Source organism: Odontesthes bonariensis, chromosome 12 (genome assembly GCF_027942865.1).
Source record: "Odontesthes bonariensis isolate fOdoBon6 chromosome 12, fOdoBon6.hap1, whole genome shotgun sequence".
In the NCBI taxonomy this organism is placed as follows: Eukaryota; Metazoa; Chordata; class Actinopteri; order Atheriniformes; family Atherinopsidae; genus Odontesthes; species Odontesthes bonariensis.
Genome location: NC_134517.1, coordinates 24,717,887 through 24,737,557, shown reverse-complemented (window position 1 = coordinate 24,737,557; position 19,671 = coordinate 24,717,887). Strand labels below are relative to the sequence as shown.

General features: G+C 40.3%; 1 protein-coding gene across 1 annotated transcript; it reads right to left on the bottom strand.

The window, feature by feature from the left end:
• bard1 (BRCA1 associated RING domain 1) lies at positions 1-19,145 on the bottom strand. The gene is made up of 11 exons (XM_075478740.1): positions 18,939-19,145; positions 18,539-18,595; positions 17,868-18,016; positions 16,307-17,394; positions 15,575-15,655; positions 13,976-14,148; positions 8,977-9,109; positions 8,708-8,840; positions 6,779-6,871; positions 2,377-2,474; positions 1-991 (listed from the first exon to the last, which is right to left on the bottom strand). The coding sequence occupies exons 1-11, from the start codon at positions 19,028-19,030 to the stop codon at positions 644-646; spliced, it is 2,445 nt and encodes an 814-aa protein (XP_075334855.1). The 5' UTR covers positions 19,031-19,145; the 3' UTR covers positions 1-643.
• Positions 19,146-19,671: the final 526 nt, after the last annotated feature.

Below are 19,671 nucleotides of genomic sequence, written 5' to 3'. Positions count from 1 at the left end.
TTTAAATTCAATAAGCATTTTCTTTTTCCCCTGAAACATCAGGACTATTTCAATGCAAGCACAATCATTTTTGTTTATTGAGCATTTACATGTGGTCAAATTAAACCGTCTACACAAAAGCAGTGTGGCTTTTGTATAGACGTAAGCAATAATATGTATAAATGTAATCAAACCGTAAATGCAGTCTGAGCCGATTATAGTTACATGTCATCAGTAACCAGTTAGTTGAAGTTATATCGTCTTTTCTAGTCACCCTCGTAGTGCAGAATAATTCCAAGTCTTTAAAAGAAAAACAACAGTTCCAATTCTTTTTCTTTTTTGTTTTCTTTCCCCATAAAAACAGAATAAGGTGCAGCTGAACCGTTTTCTCTTTCAGTTATTAATGCAGTCGATTCCTGCTGACCCCCCCAGAGGGCAACCATTACCACTTTATTTTACATTCAAAGCACAGATCACTAAAATTGTGGAGTGCTACATTATTCTTTTCATTTTCGTGACAAAATTTAATTTGTGTTAGTATTCAACCTAATTATTACAAGTTAAAAAACAAAGACGCTGCCTGACCGTGCTGGAGGGTAATTGATCTTAAAATAAAATTATTATTTAATATAAGTTTTAAACAAGAAGAAAAAAAAAAAAAGGTTTAGACCACTATTTGAGGGCAAGGCACAGGGAGGAGGCCGAAGGCTGCGATGCAGTCGATGAGCCAGGTGGAGGGGGCTGACCACACCTTGCCTCGTCTCACCACCGCAGGCTTGTAAGGACCCCGAGGGTCATAGATGATGTACTGGGTGCAGAGGGCCTGGTCAGAGCCCGGCATGGCGTGGTAAGCCGCTGCACTTAGAGTTTGCGTCACGTCGCTGTCCGGCTTGGGCTGCCGGCTCAGGAGTTGGCCTCCTCCTTCCCGCAGCAGCTTGGTGAGCTCGTCCTTGGAGGGCGACGTAAAGCGGCCGAGGAGGAAGAAGAAACAGCCATCGAAGAGTGGTGGTAGCTAAAAAGCAAAAAGCAGATTCATGCATTACTGAGAACCTTGATGAATTCCCTTGTTTGATGAGTTCTTTTGACCAAATTGATTTCCTTTTCATCAGATGTCTAGCTGAGATGACCCGTGACTTACACCCATCTTACTTTGCTGAAACTTGCTAGCCTAGAATCATTAGAGTCTCCCTTTTGTTTGATTAAATCAAACGATTCATAAATTTTCCCTGCCATTACATCCAGGCAAGTGTCTGTGTGGATGCTTTGATTATTTACGGCCGAGATGGAATTAATATTTAAAAGCCTTGTTCTCAACGCAAACTCTGAACCATTTAGCAATGTTGTTTCATGCGGCAGTGAATTAGGCCACTGGAGACTGGTCTATTCAAACATTAATGAATTCAACTGTTAAGGGGTGTAAGCTAGCTCTCTGTTGTTTCTAGAAGGAAGGTTATTAGACTATACTTTGGCTTTCACTTTGAATAATGTGTGTCCCTCGTATAGGATTATGACTAAGGCTATTGTTTTTCTAAGAATGCACATTTCTTCTGTATAGAAATGAGGTGAAGAGCTGAAACCAACAGTAGGGAAATGCCAAACCTGCAGCGAATATGTTTATTGTGTTTACAACAGGCACTATGCTGCTCTGATTCCTAATTTTCCTACAACCATCCATCAAGGGGCAAACATGAAATTGCATGATCATGTTCATTTGCAATGCCGATTAAAACCATTTGCTCATATATAGTATTTCTGCTGTAATGAGTCACAGTCGGTATTAATTTAGTTTTCACAGGAATCAAGAGAAAATCACCTACGTCAGAGTGTGATCAGATGTCAGGGCACCGCAGCAAGCGCAGCCTCAAAAGTGATAGTTTCATCCATCAGTCAAACTGTCAACTTTCATGCCAACTGGAGAGTAAGCAGCAATTTTCAAGCCCTGACGCAGTTTCTTGTTTGGACTGAGGTCATGATTCTGATTTGGCCAACGAGAAGCAATTTATGTTGTTTTTCAAGCCACTTCAGTGTAATTTTGGATTTTTTTTTTTTAGAAGCTTCTCCTGCCTTTCCGATTATTTTTTTTTGCTTCGTGTTTCTTACGTCCGTTTGTCTTTCCTTAAAGCTAAAAAGATTTTCTGGATATAACAGATGAGGGAAACACAAAGTGCAGATAAAGGGAGATTAATTTGAATTCAAGAAATCTAAAATGTGGCTGCTGTTGATTAGAGTCTGCAGGGGAAAAAAAAAGAAGCAGCAACTGTGACTCATCATATTAAAACCTGAGAAATGAACAGGCTTGTGTGCCGCTGCCTGGGAAAACAAACTTTTCCTTACGACTGTAAGACTGCACGGTCTTTTCCCTCATTCATTTCGGATCTTTGAGTGCATTTTGTTTACCAAGCTAAATCTGTTGATGCGACTGCGCCGAGGGCCTTCTCCTGCTTCATGCTCGGCTTCAGGCAGCCACTTCCCTGCCTCCAGACATGCTTCCACCCCTGCCATCAAAGAGAGAAAACAAGGAAAATTAAAGCTACAGCTAATTATACCGACTTAAAAGAGACTGTCGAGGCATTTGTGAACGGAGGAAGACAAAGCTCATGTCTGTTTTATCGTGTCTGTTAGAAGATTTCGAGAACTGGCGAAGCAGCAGTTGACAGAGAGGGATGCCCACAGAATGATGTGAGTTAATGATGCAACCCCCTTTGTAAGTATTAACCAGAATTTGAGCATCATATCTCGGTCTGTCTCTCTAGAGAGAGTAAAACTGGAACTGTGTCGCATCAAGCATTTTTTTTTTTTTTTTTTGTAGCTGGAGATGAGTCTTTTGTTCTAAATCCTTGAGAAAAGCATCTCAAAGGACACTTTTAAAGTAAGCCAAGGAAAAAAATGAAGAAAATGGGGGCACATTTTAATGACCTCTCTCTAAAAACTGTTTCCGAACATGTCACAGATCAAAGTGCTGCTGTTCGCAGCATGCATCCAGTTACTGAGGATTTAAAAGCAGCACACCGAGGTGCACAGAAACTGTTTTTGGTCAATAATTAGAATGTAAAATTAAAGATCATGTGCCTAGCATGCCAAGCCGTACCACACCGACACTTCAGATACAGAAGCAGCAGTGTATGTGTGTGTGTGTATATATATATATATATATATATTCATAGCTGCTAGTATTGACAACCCCGAACTTATAACTCGAGCAAAAAATACATTTTGTCTCCAGTTACTTAATTCCCCTTCTTTTTTACACAAGCAAAGACAAAAGATCCATCTCAGATTATCAAAAGCGCTTTCATCAAAAAAGGCAGCCATCAATGCGCCAACAACGAAATCCCTGTTTTGACCATTTGCTATGCTATGATGCATCGGCAGGATATGGCACAGACTTCCTGCTGACAGATGAAAGAAGCCTCTACAAGAAACATGTAGAAGCGGTTGTTGCTAAATGTTCTGCAAGCAAATATTGTGAATAACTGTGCCCGGACACATCTTGTGTTTGATGCACTTGCTGTTCATTAACTTTGAACATTTGATCAAAGCGTTAATACACTTCAAAACAACAACAACAGGTATGTAAAGTAGGTTCACTTGCATTCATTTCCGAAGATCTTTATTCTAAGCCAATGATTCAGGGGTGGCAATTGTTTTGATCAGTACGGTATCCATGGAAACATTTGAATGACACGTACACCTAAACCAACTGCTTTCGGGCCATTCAGCTTCAGGTTGGTCTTATACACAGTTGCTCCTCGCTGTGACAGACGATTAAACGAGCAAATTAAGGTAAATGAGTGCAAGTATGCACACACTGTCACAATAAAGCAAATTACATGCATACATACACACTTGCAGTAACTAGTACACGGTGCGGTTATATTTAAATCATAGCCTCCTTAATTATAGTTTGATGGTGTCCTGCCAGATATTTGGACAGATTAAGAGCAAATATACTGGGCTGAATCTCCAGAGGAAAACGTTTAATGCTGAGGACTAATTTCCATATTTGCCAGTTATAATCCAAAGACATCTTGAACCCCAATCGTCATGAGTGTGTGCCAAAAATCCATCTCCTTGATTACTCATCAGACAGACCAAAAGTCTTAATGATGCCAAGACGAAATTAAGCCTAGTTTAAATTTCAAGCATAATGCCAAATGCATTTGTGAGGCCCAGTGGAAACATTTAAGGATAGCAACAAGATGAAATAGCTCTGGAGTCTATCCCAGCTGCTATTATGGGTGAAAGGCAGTGTACGCCCTGCGCAGGTCCTAAACCCAATAGTTATATTTGACAGTACTTGTATTGTCATCTCAAACTTTTTAAAATATAAAACCTTGATAAACCTCTACTATTATACTCTTCTTTCAAGCGTACCTCTGCTTCTGAGCACACAGTCAACTTTAAGTAGATTCTGAAATGATTATTGTTTGTCCTGAATCAAAGCGTTACGACGGTGCGAACAATAAACTAAAGCTCAGGATGGACAAATCTGGGTTGCCTGCAGTCTAACCACAGCCATAGAGAGGAGACCTGGGTTCAATTTCTGGCAGCTATGCCTCTGGCAGGGCCATGTGTTCCACTGGGACAGGAACCCTTTTCAATTTTTCTCATCTCATTTTACACATCTCATCGGAGGCTGGAAAAGGGCATGCAAGCTGTAGCAGCCTGAAAATGATCAGGACAATTACACAAGAAGACAAAAAAAATTAATAACTGAAAGGAAAAATGGGGTAAAGGGAGGACAGGAACATGTAATTATCAGAGTAAAAATTAGCTGCTTTCTAAGACTGAGATGAGAATATCAATTGCAATTTTAAAAACGGTGGGTTAAGTAAAGCGCCGGAGTGAATTCTGTTCAGGATAGTTATAAACCGTTAGCATAAACCGTTTCACCGCCTCGCTACAATGTAGAAACAAAAAAAACAACACATCTTCTACATTGCCTAAAGCTAGGCCAAACACATCGTGACTCCAGCTTTCCTCGACTAAATAAATACGTTAACCAAACTGCTGAGTAATGGACATAAAAGGTTTAAAAGTGTGATATTCTGGTTCTGAAAAAAAAAAAAGCTCAGTTAAGGATTTTAGTAGAAAAGGAAATTGAACATAATTCTGATGAGAGGTAATCCAAGCCTTGGCTTAGATGACAGCGATGCCATCCAAAGGCAGGTGACAGTGAAAACTCAGCTGCTTTTGTGTGCTCATACACATACACGAGTATGGAAAACAGATTCAGGAATGCCACAGTGATTGTCAGGAGGGAGACTAGCTGTGTCAAGTGCTCAACCAGCGTGGAGAAAAGAGAAGGGGAGAGGCGGTATATGGTGCAAACATCCTAAATCTTACAGTGACACAGCCACACACATCCAAAGTTGAACTGGCATTCTGGCAGGCACAAGCACTCTCGGCGTTGCACTCAACACACACACATACATACACTGAAGTGATGCCACTGACAAATACAGCAGTGAAAGGCATACCAAGGTGCCAGAAAACTCTTTGACAGCAAGTCTCTTTTTCCTTTGCCTGTAGCCGATTTCCTCAGAATATCTGCTTGTTGACTTGGTTCAAGGATGGCAGGGAGACTGGCTGAGAATAGCAAATTAGTTTTCAGCTTGCCAAAAGAAAAAGAGAAAAGAGCCTAAGCCATCATTTCATCATTTGTGATATTGAAGCTTTGTGGCATTGATTCCTAGATTCTATCCCCAAGTCATCCACCCCCGCTATACGGGAGTCAGACATGTAAGCAGACATGTGCACACAGCAGCAGACACAAATAATTGATTTGAAATTGCCTGTTGCACTATATTCTTTGAACGTTTCCCAGGGCACTGTGTATTCTGCAATGAAATGAAACAAAGATTATTCAGAGGTCTCAATACCCTATACCGCTGATGGAGTTTTGGTTTGACCTGTAAACTTGTAGAGAGGAAATAAAAAGTTTGAAAGGCCAAGCCCCAGATTGCTTTGGTACAGGGGAGGAATACACACAGAAGCCTTTGCAGAACTCAAGGTTTGTCATGTCCCTCACTGTATTTAGATAAACACTCAATATATACAAATGCATTTTATATTTCTTTTAAAAGTTGGATGTCAAAGTAGGGTCAGTGTTCGTCTTAAAAGGGAGCTAACATGAAGCTATTTTAGCAAAGTGGGCTCAGCTTGGAGTACAAAACCCATGAAATCTATTTCTTATTTATTTTCCAACTTATCAGCCAAGTCTTAGATGCATTTCATACGATGTAAAGAGTCAACTAACTGCAGCTAAATTAACATGAGATACAGGTCTAGTTCTCATTTGTATGGCTAAATTCCCTTTAAATGATTCAGTAAACTTCATAGATTTAGATCAACTTTAAAACCTGCAAATTTGTACTTTTCATTTTTAGAGCAGGACAAATAAGTAATGTGCCCCTTTCTACTGAAGCCGACAGAGGACAATAAAACATCTGTAGGAACTAACCCAAATCTAATAGGGATGGAGTAAGTACAAGCCCACAAACACAAATTAAAGGCAGTCCCGAATAAAGGGAAACTGAGGTAAAAGAAAAATATCTTAGCACAGTTAAACTAGCTGCCCTTCAGAGTCATGGTGAATTGTAATATCCCTTTACAAGACCTGCAATCTAGGTGAAAATGTATTTAAGGAGGCTTTTTTTGTTTTTCCTTTTAAGTAAAATCTGTATTAGTGTCACTGCAGTAGGAGCTTATTCAGGTTCCAGCAGCAGCGTAAACACCCACATTCAAAAACAGCATCCACAGGGACACTGTTCCAGCTGACAGCTCACTCAATACTTACAGCTGTATTTGACAACCCAGCAGCCAGCAAGAAGACCCAGGAGGGCGGAGTAGGTGGTGGGCATTTGTCCTTCTGGCACCACGACATGGCTCACTGGGGGAAGAAACAAACAAGAACAAAGCCAAATTGAAAAAGGTGTGCACATATGGGAGCTGTGCAACACATATATGAATAAATGCTGCCGGTTGTTGCCCTCCGAGTTTGCCAAAATAACACATCGATCACATTATAAATTAAAGTCTTTATTGAAGAGTTAAGATATTGTAAACATCAAATTACATTTTTTTTTAGCCAAACAGGACACATCAGCATATTATGTATAGTCTAGGGCTCGACCCAGGTGAAGGCTGCAAAGCAAGTCAGTCTAATATAAAATATGTCATCAAAAAAAAAAGTTTTATATCAAACAAATCAAATCATGCACCTGAATGCTTGAAAAGAAATTCATGTAGAGAACTATCTCAAGTGGAGAAACGGGGCTCTCACGAGAATCCTAAGCCTGCGCTGCATAATACTGCTGACAACCATATCGAGATACAAAGAATAGACAGAATTTGATGGATGGTAGGAGAGCTTCAGACCCCTTAAAGAACTGCTTTCTAATGGCAGAAGAAAGGATACTATGTCCGACATACACAATCACATCCACTCGCATTATTTCTGTCATTTGTGACATGTTCAAAGCGCAACACTATGAATGCTTTCAGGGAGGATCTGTCAGAAAATTAGCGAAGCATTTAGCATGTGTATAACACAAGTTCCATACGTAATCTGTTTTTTTTTAAATCATACATTTGAAAGACAGAACTTTGTGAAAGAATAACACTTATAACTGGACAGCAGTGAGTAAATGCACCGATTCCAATTGTTCACATTGTTTTTTGCCAACATAGTGTGAGTGTACGTGGCGGTTTGTCTGGTTCGTCTCCGTGTTGCCCCTGGTTTACCCCGCCTCTTGCACTATGGCTGCCCCCTGAAATTAATCGAGCACGTATAGAAAATGGATGGATTGATCGATCCATGGATAATTTGCCTTGTGGTTGACCAGGTAAACTCACTCTAAGCCTGTCAAACAACTACTGGCAAAAGACCAAGCAGCAGCCTATGCTATAAAAGGCAGGGGCACACAATTATAGTCCAATTAAAATTTAAATCAAGCTTATTGCCTCTTCATTCAACAAGTGAACACAGCTGACAAGTGCAGACTGAACATAATTATATCTCCAGGGTAAAACCCTCTTACACTGGGCATTGGCCGTGGATTTTGGTGGACCTGGAAGCTTCACTTAAGAAAAATAATAAGAATTCTGGGAAAGCAGCAACTTTCAAGCCTCTGGTCAGCATAGACACAGCAGTGAGAAGCACTTCTGCTTTTCATTAGTGTGTATTCATCACTCTGACTGCACCTCCAAACATTTTATGAGGAATGATTGCAATTACTTTGGCTCTCTGGTGTTCTTCCAGACATTACTATACAAGATTGAAGGAGCTGCTGTATATCAGTGATGTATACACCTCTAAAAGCACTTGTTTGCTACTGCTGAACCTTCATGAGAGATAATGCTCAAGCTCCGACCGCTGGCTCTTACAGTACAAATGGATCTGTGTTAGATAGTAAAGTCTATAAAGCACGGCTGTGTGAGGAAAAATACAATCTGAGATAAAAAAAATAAATAAATAAATCCCATCTCTATGGCAGAGGAAATAATCCTCACAGTAAACATGACGACTATAGCATTAGGTGGCCGAGTCGAAAACAAGACAATCTACTTCTGATGACCCATTAAATTCTTTGGTAGTGCACAAGTTTATTCATTAGCTGGGAGACCATCATAAATAAGCTGTCAGATGCAGCTCGTATTCCATCTTTACTGGAACATTGAAGAAGCACACACCCTGTGTGTGCTGTCTGAGTCACACAAACATTACCTGAGCCAGAGAAGGTGTCATTAATTCTCCCTCCCAGTAGCCCTCCCAGCATGGTCAGCTGATGCTGTTCGGCCTTAGACAGCTTGCTGACTAAAAGCACCACAGTTTGATCCCTCCTCGCACACTCACTGACCTAAGAAACAACACAAGAACACAGTTACAAAATGTTTGTCCAATGCTAGAATATCGGCTGTCAAGGGTTTTCAATATCAAGTGAAGAAAAAAAACAAAACAAAAGCATTTTTCAATTCTTCTTCGTGAAGACGTACCACAGAGAGATTGGCTGAGGGGCTCGGAGATCTATGAGAATTAGCATACTGGGCGCCTTCTGCAGCTTCCTGGAAAATCTCCAGCATCTCCAGGCTCACTGCATAATCTGCAGGCCGCTTTCCATGCAGATTACTGTGAAGAGGAGAATTCCACAGATAAAGGGCATTTCAAAGAATGAACTAATGCTCATGAAACAGGAAGCATAAGTATTTAGACTCCACCAATAATAAAGTACAACAGTATTAGTGCCAGATTCTGATCAATCAACGTCAAAGGAAAGATATTTAATTTCCCCCTTTCTTTTACTGTGTCTAAAAGGTCTATAGAGAGTGTCCTCGAACACCTTGCTTGTCGTCCAGGCTTTTCTTTCCTAACCGGTTTAGATGTTACCTGTTTTATCATTTTACATATCATAAACAAAGAGAAAGTGCCTCACTCCACCATTTTTGAACAATTGGCTCACCATGAATACAGGATAAGCTTTAAGAAACAATTATTGTTATTTATTTATTTTTATTTTTTTAAATTACACCGTCTCATATATCTGTAGTTTTTGGAACTAGAGTGTTTGGTAACAGGCTTATAAAAGCCTCTGTTTACAGTTTGAAGACGGGAACAAATAAAAACTCCCTTAGGGATACAAGTGAGAGGTATGTCTTCCTTGAGAATGTCAAACACATTAAAGAATGAAAATTACATGTCAGGCCCTTCTGGAGCTGAGTGACTAATAAACGTTAAAAAAGATTTTTAAACCTATGTTACCATGCGCAATCCAAAGCAAATCTTCCCAAACAAGTCAATTATCCTCTTAACATGCCTTCACAATGCTTGTAAATGGGCTTTCTTTTTAAAAATCACTGGCCAAGCAGGACACAGGACAAATTCAATATTTGCCAGTGCTGAGCTCTGAGCAACATAACGTGATAGTGTCACACCCTGCTTGTTCTGTGAAACTGTGCATTCACATGTGTCATTCATTTGTTTTGTTATATGTGTTTGATATGAGGGTGAGCTGAACTCTGTACTTCAGAGAAAAAGACATGGTGACGTTCATCCAAAAAAATAAAAAAAAATAAAAAATACAATTTCATTAAATAAAATATAAAAATCACAACATTGCAACACAAAGAAGCATCTTAACATATATATATACAGACACATATTCATCTGATGAGAAGACACATTACCTTTACAGATGCAGTATATATTTTAACTTTGATGCATAGTAACATTTGAAATATCATCGGTCCAATAAAGGCGTAGCACCGTCACTAAAATGTTGAGCAACATAATGCACTGAAAAAAAAAAACTCCAACCACCTCCTGGTTACAGTGGGGATATTGAGGAGAAGTCTAAGTTTGAGGAAGCTGCATGAAATAAGACTGAGGTCACCTTGAGGAAGAAGGGAAGAAAAAGGGATGAAGGCATGCGCAGGAGGAAGAGGGGATATGAAGGGAAGAACGAAGACCAGCAGGTCGTCTCTAAAAGATTAGGCGTCAGCAAAGATAACACCTGGGGGACAATTAATAGGTCCACTGGTCCATAAAATATTTCATTTGGATTCATACCCCAAGCCCAATACACACACAAATACAAACAAACAGAGAATGTCCCTGACACTTAAAAATATGCGCGCAGCAGCATGTGAGGAGAATATGTAAAATATCCTGAAAAAGTTGAGCTGGAGGTAAAGTAACAAACACTTCCACGGGCCTCCATTTCGCTACCAAAGCATGAGGAAAGGGGTCACAGTGGATTCCTTCTGTAACTATTTTTCTTTAACCACGGGGAGAAGATTCAAACCAGTATTTTTTTTTTTCCAGCCTCTTTACAAAACATACATTCTTCTTTCTTGAAGCTAACATTAAACAACAATTGCAACACTGACAAGAAAAGATCTTATTTTGCTGCATTGTTGTTCTTGCAGATTTCGAGGGTCACATTTTGAAACCTAATGACATGTCAAGTGGCAACATCTGGGCCTGAAAATTTAAGCCAATGCAGCTACTTAAAGCTTCCTTCAAAGCCGTCAATCCTTATAGATTCCGACGTTAGCACGTCAAACTTCCCGGCATTAGAAAACTACTTTAAATTCATGGTCCAGAAAACTCTGAAGGTCTCTACAGCAATACATACATTTTATATATTACCAGTTCACGTTTCTGCATAATTAGGTCCAATTGGACAGGAAGAGTGTGCTCAGGTTTTCAGTCAAAGCCATCCCTTAAATGTTAATTCTGCTTTTAAAAACCAAAGATTGAAACATCCAAATGACAAACTTGATTTGTTTGGGCCTTGAAGTCTGGAAATATATCACTCAGGGAATTCATCCGAGGTGCTTAATCCACGCCCTATAACATCCATGCCCATCTGTGGTATTTTGACCAAAGGGTGTCCAACATTTCATTAAAACAATAGGGAAGTGTGTCAACTTGTTAAAAAAAAAATATTAAAAAAAATTAAAAAAAATTGCAACACATCCCTTCAATCAAAAACTTAGTCTTCTCTCTTTACCAGTCACCTCTGACCTTGTCATGATGCTCGAGTTCGTCTGAATCTTGTATTGATGATGGACTTAACACTCGACTTACATCATTAGGAATATTTCATCCCTTGTAACTGGAAAACAGCTACAGTCCTGTAGCCCTTTGTTTTGACAAGACAATGAAACCTCAACATAGACAGAGTAGCTTTTCGAAGACAAAAAGAAACAAAATGATATCAATTCCCTGCAAGTTGTCAAACGTGGATTTATCTTAAAAGGTGCCCTGTGATGTTTTCTTGTAAACAAGTAAAGTTCCTGTTTACCTTATTCGCCAAAAATAAATAAATAAATTCTGTGCATCCTTGAGGTCCAACAAAGATGCTGAATTCATTTCCATAATTCTTTCCACCCTTTTGTTTACTTGCTCGCTGTCTTACTGAGACTATGATGCATTTCTGCATTTAGCATTTTACAACCATCCGTTGTTTGCTTGTAGAAACTGTGCAAAACCAGGGAGACTGTAAGAATTCAATAACTGAAAGCCACATGCTGAAGCTTGAGCATCTGCATACCTATGACCAAGAGAAAAAAAAAAAAAAAACTTATTTAACATTCAGCTCTACGATGCCAAAATCAGTAAAGCAATGTCACAATGTGCTCATTACATATAATACTGCAAACCTGAATGAACGCATTACCAGCATTTGGTGACAGCTATTGCTTGTTTGATTTGTTTACCCTAATTATTCCAATCCGGTGCGTTTTATTGGCATGCGAGTACTATAGGAGGCCCACAGGTGATGTCAATTAAAATCCCAATATGGATTCAACACTCAGTCCTGACGACTGAGCCAGAAGTATACTAAATGATTTGTTTCCCCACTTCTGTTGAACACAAATTTGTCTTTGCACTGCACTGAGACGAGCATAAACGGGAGCATCTAAAAGCTTATTAAATGTCCTCCAGCATGCACTTTGCAGGCTGCCTCTGTTACACCTATATAACTAGTAAGAGGTCTTGATATGCATGCTGTGTAGTTTTCCCCAAAAAGGGAATGTAAACCCATTCAGAACAGGTGTTTTTGTTTTTTCTAAAACTTCCTCATTTCTAATATTTGAAAGGTAATTCGTCAAGGGGATTTCTGGCGGCACTGATTTAGAGAGGGTGGCCTTAACAACTGAAAGGCAGTGGAAACATTCAAGCCCGTAATGCACACATGCAGATATACAAAGGGACAATGAAGCCCTGTAAAATCGGTGCACCCAAACCCAGAGATGTGTGCCAGTCATTCCATTAGGAAATGCACTGGCTGTTGTCTTGTGTATGAGTGCGATTGTGCTTGGTAAGCAAAGACAAGGACTCCATTCGTCTGGTAGAGCTCTGACAGACTGTCCACATCACTGCATCTTTCCTTTGCAGACAAGCAACAGAGAAAATATTAGGCCGTGCAATCAGGAGCCAATAAAGTAAATAAGAAAAATACAGTAAAAAAAAAAAAAAAGAAGAGTAGACAAATGATGATGGGTATAAAATGATGGTGAAGAGTGCACAAACTGACCATTATACTGACCCTGATCAATGACTCCACTCATCATAATGATTACCCGACATCCTCTCCCTCATTATCGACAATATGGAACCCATCTACCTTGCTTCCACAGGAAAAATAAAGCTGATGCAGCATCAGCTGACTGGCCAACAAGTAATCAGCATCAGCCAGGCATCCCTCCACCTACACACAACACCACCTCACTAAACCTCAACTACGCACAGAAAAGAATGCCCAGCACAGCGGCTAGGGAACGGCAACTGCATTATTTGCTTTGGAAGAGTTGTAAAAGTTCTGGCCGATCAGAACTGAAAAACCTCAATGATGCATTGCATCTTCTTTTTTTCTTCTTTCCAATTTAAACTGACTCAGTTCAAAGGTTTTCATCATGTTTTGTCCACCTCCTCTACATTGAAGGCAAACTAAAAAGATCTGAAAGGTTGCATTCAAAACCACAGTTGTTTTTTTTAATGGGATTCTGGGTTTTAACTCATTCAGATTGGATGCAACGCGTGCGTGAATCCTCCTTCAGACACTGTAACACTTGCATACTTTCACCTTTCGAGCCCGACGTAATGCTCATGCTGCGTCTTCCTTTTCCAGAAACATTAACATCTTTTCACTTAAATATAGCAAGTTTTATTAGTCAGTTACACATTTCTCTCTATAATATAGTTAGATTTAATATAACAAAAAAAAAAAAAAAAAAAAAACTGGTGGATAACACACTCAAAAGGGTTGGAGAGTGTCACCCACATGTACATACCACATAGGGGCCTGAACCTGTTGTTGCAGTTCTTTCTTGCTTTGTCATACACATACCAACTCTTTGAAAAAGAAACACCTTAGCCGCAAAGAAATATACAAGAAAAAAAAAAAATCTCCCAATGGATAAAATTATCTGTACCAGTAAAAACAATAACCTTGAAGTATTTAAAAGTAGAAGAAGAAAGAAAACTTACAGAACACTCTGCAAGGCGCCGAGCTGCAGCAACCTTTTAACGATGGCTGCATGTCCATTCCTCACAGCGTCGTGGAGGGGAGAATCATTTTCATACCCAGGTGTGTTCAGAAGGGCTCCTTTTGAGACCAATTCCTCCACAACTGTCAGGTGGCCCAGGTTACATGCTTCATGCTGAAACAAGAGGCAGCAAAGCTGACAAGTCATCCTGCTCACAGATTCGTTTCATTTTCCTGTTATCCTAAGGGGGCACAAGCATTCTACACTCATTCAATCTGAGCGATTAAATTGGGAGTGCACCCAAAACACTGCAGCAGCAGCACAGTATACACATTACCGTTATAAATCGTGTAACTAAGGATTTCTGCAAATAAAAAGACGCTTTTCTTTTTTGGGGGGTGTTAATTAAATGAAGTTTGGGTCAGCTTCTGTTCAGAAGCTGTGCGAAAACACTTACAGTTTTTGCAATATCATGTAATATAATAAATTACTTGATTTGTCGAGAAACTGAAATTTGCCTCTCATCATTTCCTACCCACCAACTGTTTCATATAAACCTGGGATACTTCCAATTATCCTTCGTGCTCACCATCTGTAGCAGACAAATATTTATTTTCCTCTCCGTGCAGAACCAATATCCATGGATTTGTAAAGTGCACATTAAAATCTGTTTCATTGTGTTTGTCTAAGGCTTGACAAACATAGACAGAGCAGACACAAGTGAGAACTCAAACCCAACTGTTATCCAAGTAATAGAACAAAAGAGATAAAATAGTGCTGAAAGCGCAGCTCAGGAAAAGACACATCGGGGAGTTCCAAATGACTGCAGCGTGTTTACAGCTCCCAGCCTTTCCAGCTATAGAAGGCAAATCAAATATGAAGCATTCAAACTCCAAGGTTATTGGCAGAATTTTGAATGATCAGCTGCAAACTCTCGAATTCAAAATCGAAAAGCTAAAGTTTTTAGTGAAGGTAATAGCTATGGAGTGCTGAAATAAATGTACCTCAGGCATCAGTGAAATATTTAGAAGAGTATAACGCGCAGTAAAAACTGTTAAAAAGCAAAAGGTGAACACGTTTCCAGTTAACTTTTAGCATAAAAACAATCGCAGTATTAATTTCCCCACCAGAAATATTTCGCAATTGACCTTTAAACCTAAAAGAAATACAACTATCAACCAATCAGGTCAGAGACAAATGTCAGTATGCAGAAATATATGCAAGAACTAGTGCGTAATGCTACTACCATAACAGACAATGAACGCAGTGTCGAAGCATGTTGGTGTGCCATAGGAGAAAAGATAAGAACAGTTACACGGTGTCAAATTGTGGTTAATGTTACAAAAATCTGCAGGCAAAGTTAAAGTGTAAACAAACAGTCTGGGAAAGTTTTTACCCTCAAACTGTCTGACAAAGTCTGAAGGACCATTGCGTAACGGTGGGTAAAAATGATAACAGCTTCTGCTACTGACAAGAAACATCTCTTTCAACATAAGGGGAAACAACACCCTTATACAGTAGAAAAACAGCTGTCCTCCAAACAAGTCGAGCTTTGCGGATGAAACGTTCTGTTACTGAGGTTTTCAGACAAATCCCTTACCAGAGGTGTCCACCCAGCGTTATCCTTCAGGTTGGGGTCAGCTCCCTGGTCCAGCAGTTCCCTGACGGCCTCTACATCTCCCTGCAGGGCCGAGGGAGAACAACACACCCGAAGTCAGAATCACAGAGCTGTACAGACAACCCTTCCAACGCAGCAGCTGGTCCGAGTGAATCAAAACCCTGCGGTTTATCAATCAGAATCCACAGTGGGCCATTGATTACTTTGTCTGAGGTGCAGTGAGGGATTACAACTATATTCACAAGGATTACTCTAAGACAGAACATGGCTGTCTAATGATCTGGATACTAATGTTCAACTCCACAGGAAGGGAAGCCAATTAAATAAATGTGTTATACTGTATAAAAGAAACTAAAGAGCAAAAAAAAAAAATAAAATGTGTCATGCACCTTCAATTAATCATTTATTTCCATTAGATGATGATAAATGCACTACTTATTTTTGCAGATCAACAAATGATAAACTATAGAAAGTTATTTCGGGACAAAAGTTTAAATGTATTTAAGCCAGATGAAACCACCCTATTTTGGTTTATAATGTAAACATCATTTGTTCAGAATGTGGTGCTCATATGCTTCAGTCAATGTTGTTGATGAAAATCCAGCATCGTGTATTTTAGCTTTGAACTGCTTCAGTTTAATGAGAAAACATCCACAACATGAAATCGAGTAAAATAAATGAGGAATTAGGAAATTAATTCAGAAACCTCTCGACCTTTATTGCGGCGAGATGCAACGGGGTCTCTCCCTTGTGGTTCCTCTTGATAACTGCAGGGCTTCCTGGGCTGGCTCGTCCCACAGATGATCCAGGACTACGGGGAGATCTGCTGTGGTTTTCCATAGATGAAACATGTGCTACAAAGGGACTGCCCCCTTCCTCTTTTCTACAGTTTTTGACTCCCTTATCAGCCTTGGGGCTAGTTAAAGACTGGAGGTTAAGGACAGCCGGAGACATCCGACCCAGTGATTTTCTCCCTCGGCCCGGAGAAGCCCTTGGCCTTTTCGGCGTGTTTTCCAAGGCTAACTTTCTTTCCTCAACTCTGGTTCTTTTTGAGGGCTTTGCTGGTGAAGGTATTTCATCCCACTTTTCAGGATTATCATTTGGATTCGAGTCATTTTCAGGTAATTCACCGTGCAGAGCTACGCTGTTCGTCATGCTCTGAACTGGCTGGGTTTGGCGATTCAGTACATTGACTCCGTCTCTTGAGAGACTGTCTGTCATTGTGCTGCTGGCAGGACCGAGTTCATTAGCACTGCCCTGTGGCACTTCAAGACGAGGTTCGTCAGAGGTGACAGCAGAGCTTAGGAAAGAAACCCTTTTACTGGACCTTCTTGGCCCATCAGCACAGGGCTGCACCAGTTCAGATGAGATATGTGCTTCCTCTGAAATTCCCCATTGCTGGTTTATAGCCTCCAGCCTCTTCTTCTTCAAATTCTGCATGTTCCATTTCCGTGTGGTTGTAGCGGGTCCTTGCACCTGCACACACCTGTTGTGAGCATTGTTCTCAGACGACCTCTTCTTCCTTTTCCCCTTAACACAGCTGCTTCTTTGAGGCGAGGAAGAGTCTTGAGAGGAGGAGGTAAAATTAAAAACTGACAGGTCCTGGCACTGAGCAGCAGGAGTGTCTTGCTGTGCTGCAGCCGTTTCTCCCGAGGACGTGCTGTCGGTTACAGTTACCTCTGAGGGCTTCTCCACCTTGCAGCGCACTTTGCGACTGCGGGGACTGAACCAAATCTTAAAGTTCTTCTTGTGTTTCAACACAACAGTCTCAGGCTGTGCTTGGATCTCGACAACAGATGAGTCTGCAATGAAGCGTCAAAAAACACAGACAATACACATTTAACAGCACAAAATAATCCATTCCCCCGCTGTGTGTACACAACAGCTTCTCAGTATGAACGGCTTTCAAAAAAGCTCCTTGTGTTAGCAATACCCACTGAGATGAAAAAATAAACAAGAATGCTAACAATCAATTTCCAATAACCGCAGAGACGTTTTGATACATTTACGCAGCCCATTGCAGAAATGCACATATTCAGCTGCTTATATTATCCTGATTGATTTATCAAAACGAAATAAAAAAAAAAACTAAAAAAAAGCAAAAGTGGTTAAGTACGTTGCACAATAGCTGTCAATGCCCAGATGGGCGATACATTCAACAAACCCCTAATACCCTAATATCATTCAGACGCTAGATTAGAGGGGGGGAATGTTCAAATGTATTAGCCAAAAACATGTACGTGGATGCCTGTACATACAAAGCTAACCTAAGTACCTGGTTGTTTGGTGGGATTGAGCAGGGACTCCAAACCACAGAAGATTTCTACGATGCTGCTCAGCTGCCTGTTGATTTGGATGTCCTTCACCCACGCAGGGCTGTGACACACGACGCAGCCATCTCCTGCCCGGGGGCCAGCACAGGACCTGAGCAATAAACTCTTCTTAGATTGGAGTCCAACTCACAGTTCAGTGGAAAGAAATACAGTGAGGTTACGGATTCCTCCTCTTAGCGGATTCAGATATGAAGAAAGGGAACAAGCTAAGGCTTTTATTTATACATACAGGGACGTGAACAGTCTTCCCCATCAAAAAAGAAAAACATGCATTGTCTACGCTGGAGAATATTTCATTTAGAAAAGTAATTTTCCTACTGATTTCAGTCATTTGACACACCTGAATGGACTGACAAAATGCCTCCCAATGTAGCCATTTTGATGCATCATAGCAGGAAGGCCATACTGTTACTTTTAAATACCACTTAGATATGCCATTATACCCAGCCAGTAAGCTAGCATGCACAATTTCACAATCCTGGCAGCAGCAGCACACTTAAATGGAATGGAGCAATCATTATCTTTATTAGCTACACCAGTGTTGGGCTACGAAAGCTTCCTGCCTCGACAGAAGTCTGTGTGTAATAAGCATATCACAGCAAGGTTGCATTACCTGCACAGCATATGCTCGCACACGCCCAGACACACAGGCTCTTCCATCATATCTGAGCTGGGGTGAAGAAAAAAAAGAAAACACTCATTAGTAGTCAGTGCAGACACACCTTTGCCAATCTGGACATCTGTTTTTTTGGAGGGAAAGACTCGGCTTACTTAACTGTACAACCTGCCAGAACCCACAAATGGTGACTTTTTAAAAAATAAAATAAATAAACAGATTGAAAGGGGTGAAACAACTGTTAGAAATCATCCTTTCTACCTAACATAATCAACCCAGCTACTAAACGAACTGCACATGAGGTATTTTCAGTAGAGTGTCGTGATAAACCCAGTTTGGAGCAGCTTGACACTCGTGAGTATGGCAGTGGATTAGATAACCAATAAAGTTAACTTACCATTTAGAACAAAGGAGCAGTTGACGGAAGTTAGCAACCGCCTCTTTCGTGTTCTTCCAGTCATCAGTCTGCACGAGAGCGCTATTATTCATTTTTTAAGAAGAACTATGACTTCGTTTGCTTGTTTTTTTACCCTTCGTTGGTATCACTGCCTCAATAACAATACGGCAAAAACTAGCCGGGCTTGCTTCCTGCTCTCTTGCATCTCCCGCCAGAGATGACGGAAGTAACTTGGTGTGACGTATGCTTCAGCCCGCCCTCATTCGGGCGGTCACAAACTCAAACGTCAACACTGAGGTTACACCCACGTGTATTTTATTCATAAACCCATAAACACTGAGACACCCGTAAACAGTGCCGAATAATTCGGCAACTAAATACACGCAATTTACTGCAGTGTGTGAGATTTGAACTTTGATCCGAAAGACATGTTTCCAAAAGCTTGAGAGAGGAGCAACAGATAAAAAGTTTAGTCATGCCACAAAAAAAGGTCAACTGGATCAGTAACAGACTAGGTATAAAAAATAAAACTAAAAATCTATTCAGAGAGGATGAGCCTGAAATGCTTAATGCAGTTTAGGTAGTTTCAATATTTCTAGAGCCAACATACTTAGCCTATGGTTATTTATTTATTTTGTCGACTGGAAAATTCAGGGGAGCAAAGCCAAAATCCAATACTGATTGGCCATAGAGTCTTTGGGCAATTCATTTTTCTTGATGTTATTTTATTTAT

What these genes read in the sequence shown, in the direction of transcription:
- bard1 (XM_075478740.1), bottom strand. Translation starts at nt 19,030, where the DNA reads ATGAATAATAGCGCTCTCGTGCAGACTGATGACTGGAAGAACACGAAA. An exon ending in TGCGAGCATATGCTGTGCAG is followed by an intron (nt 18,017 to 18,538) that starts GTAATGCAACCT and finishes TTTATTGCTCAG; the next exon opens with GTCCTGTGCTGGCCCCCGGG. An exon ending in CTGGGTTGTCAAATACAGCT is followed by an intron (nt 2,475 to 6,778) that starts GTAAGTATTGAG and finishes CTTTGATGGCAG; the next exon opens with GGGTGGAAGCATGTCTGGAG.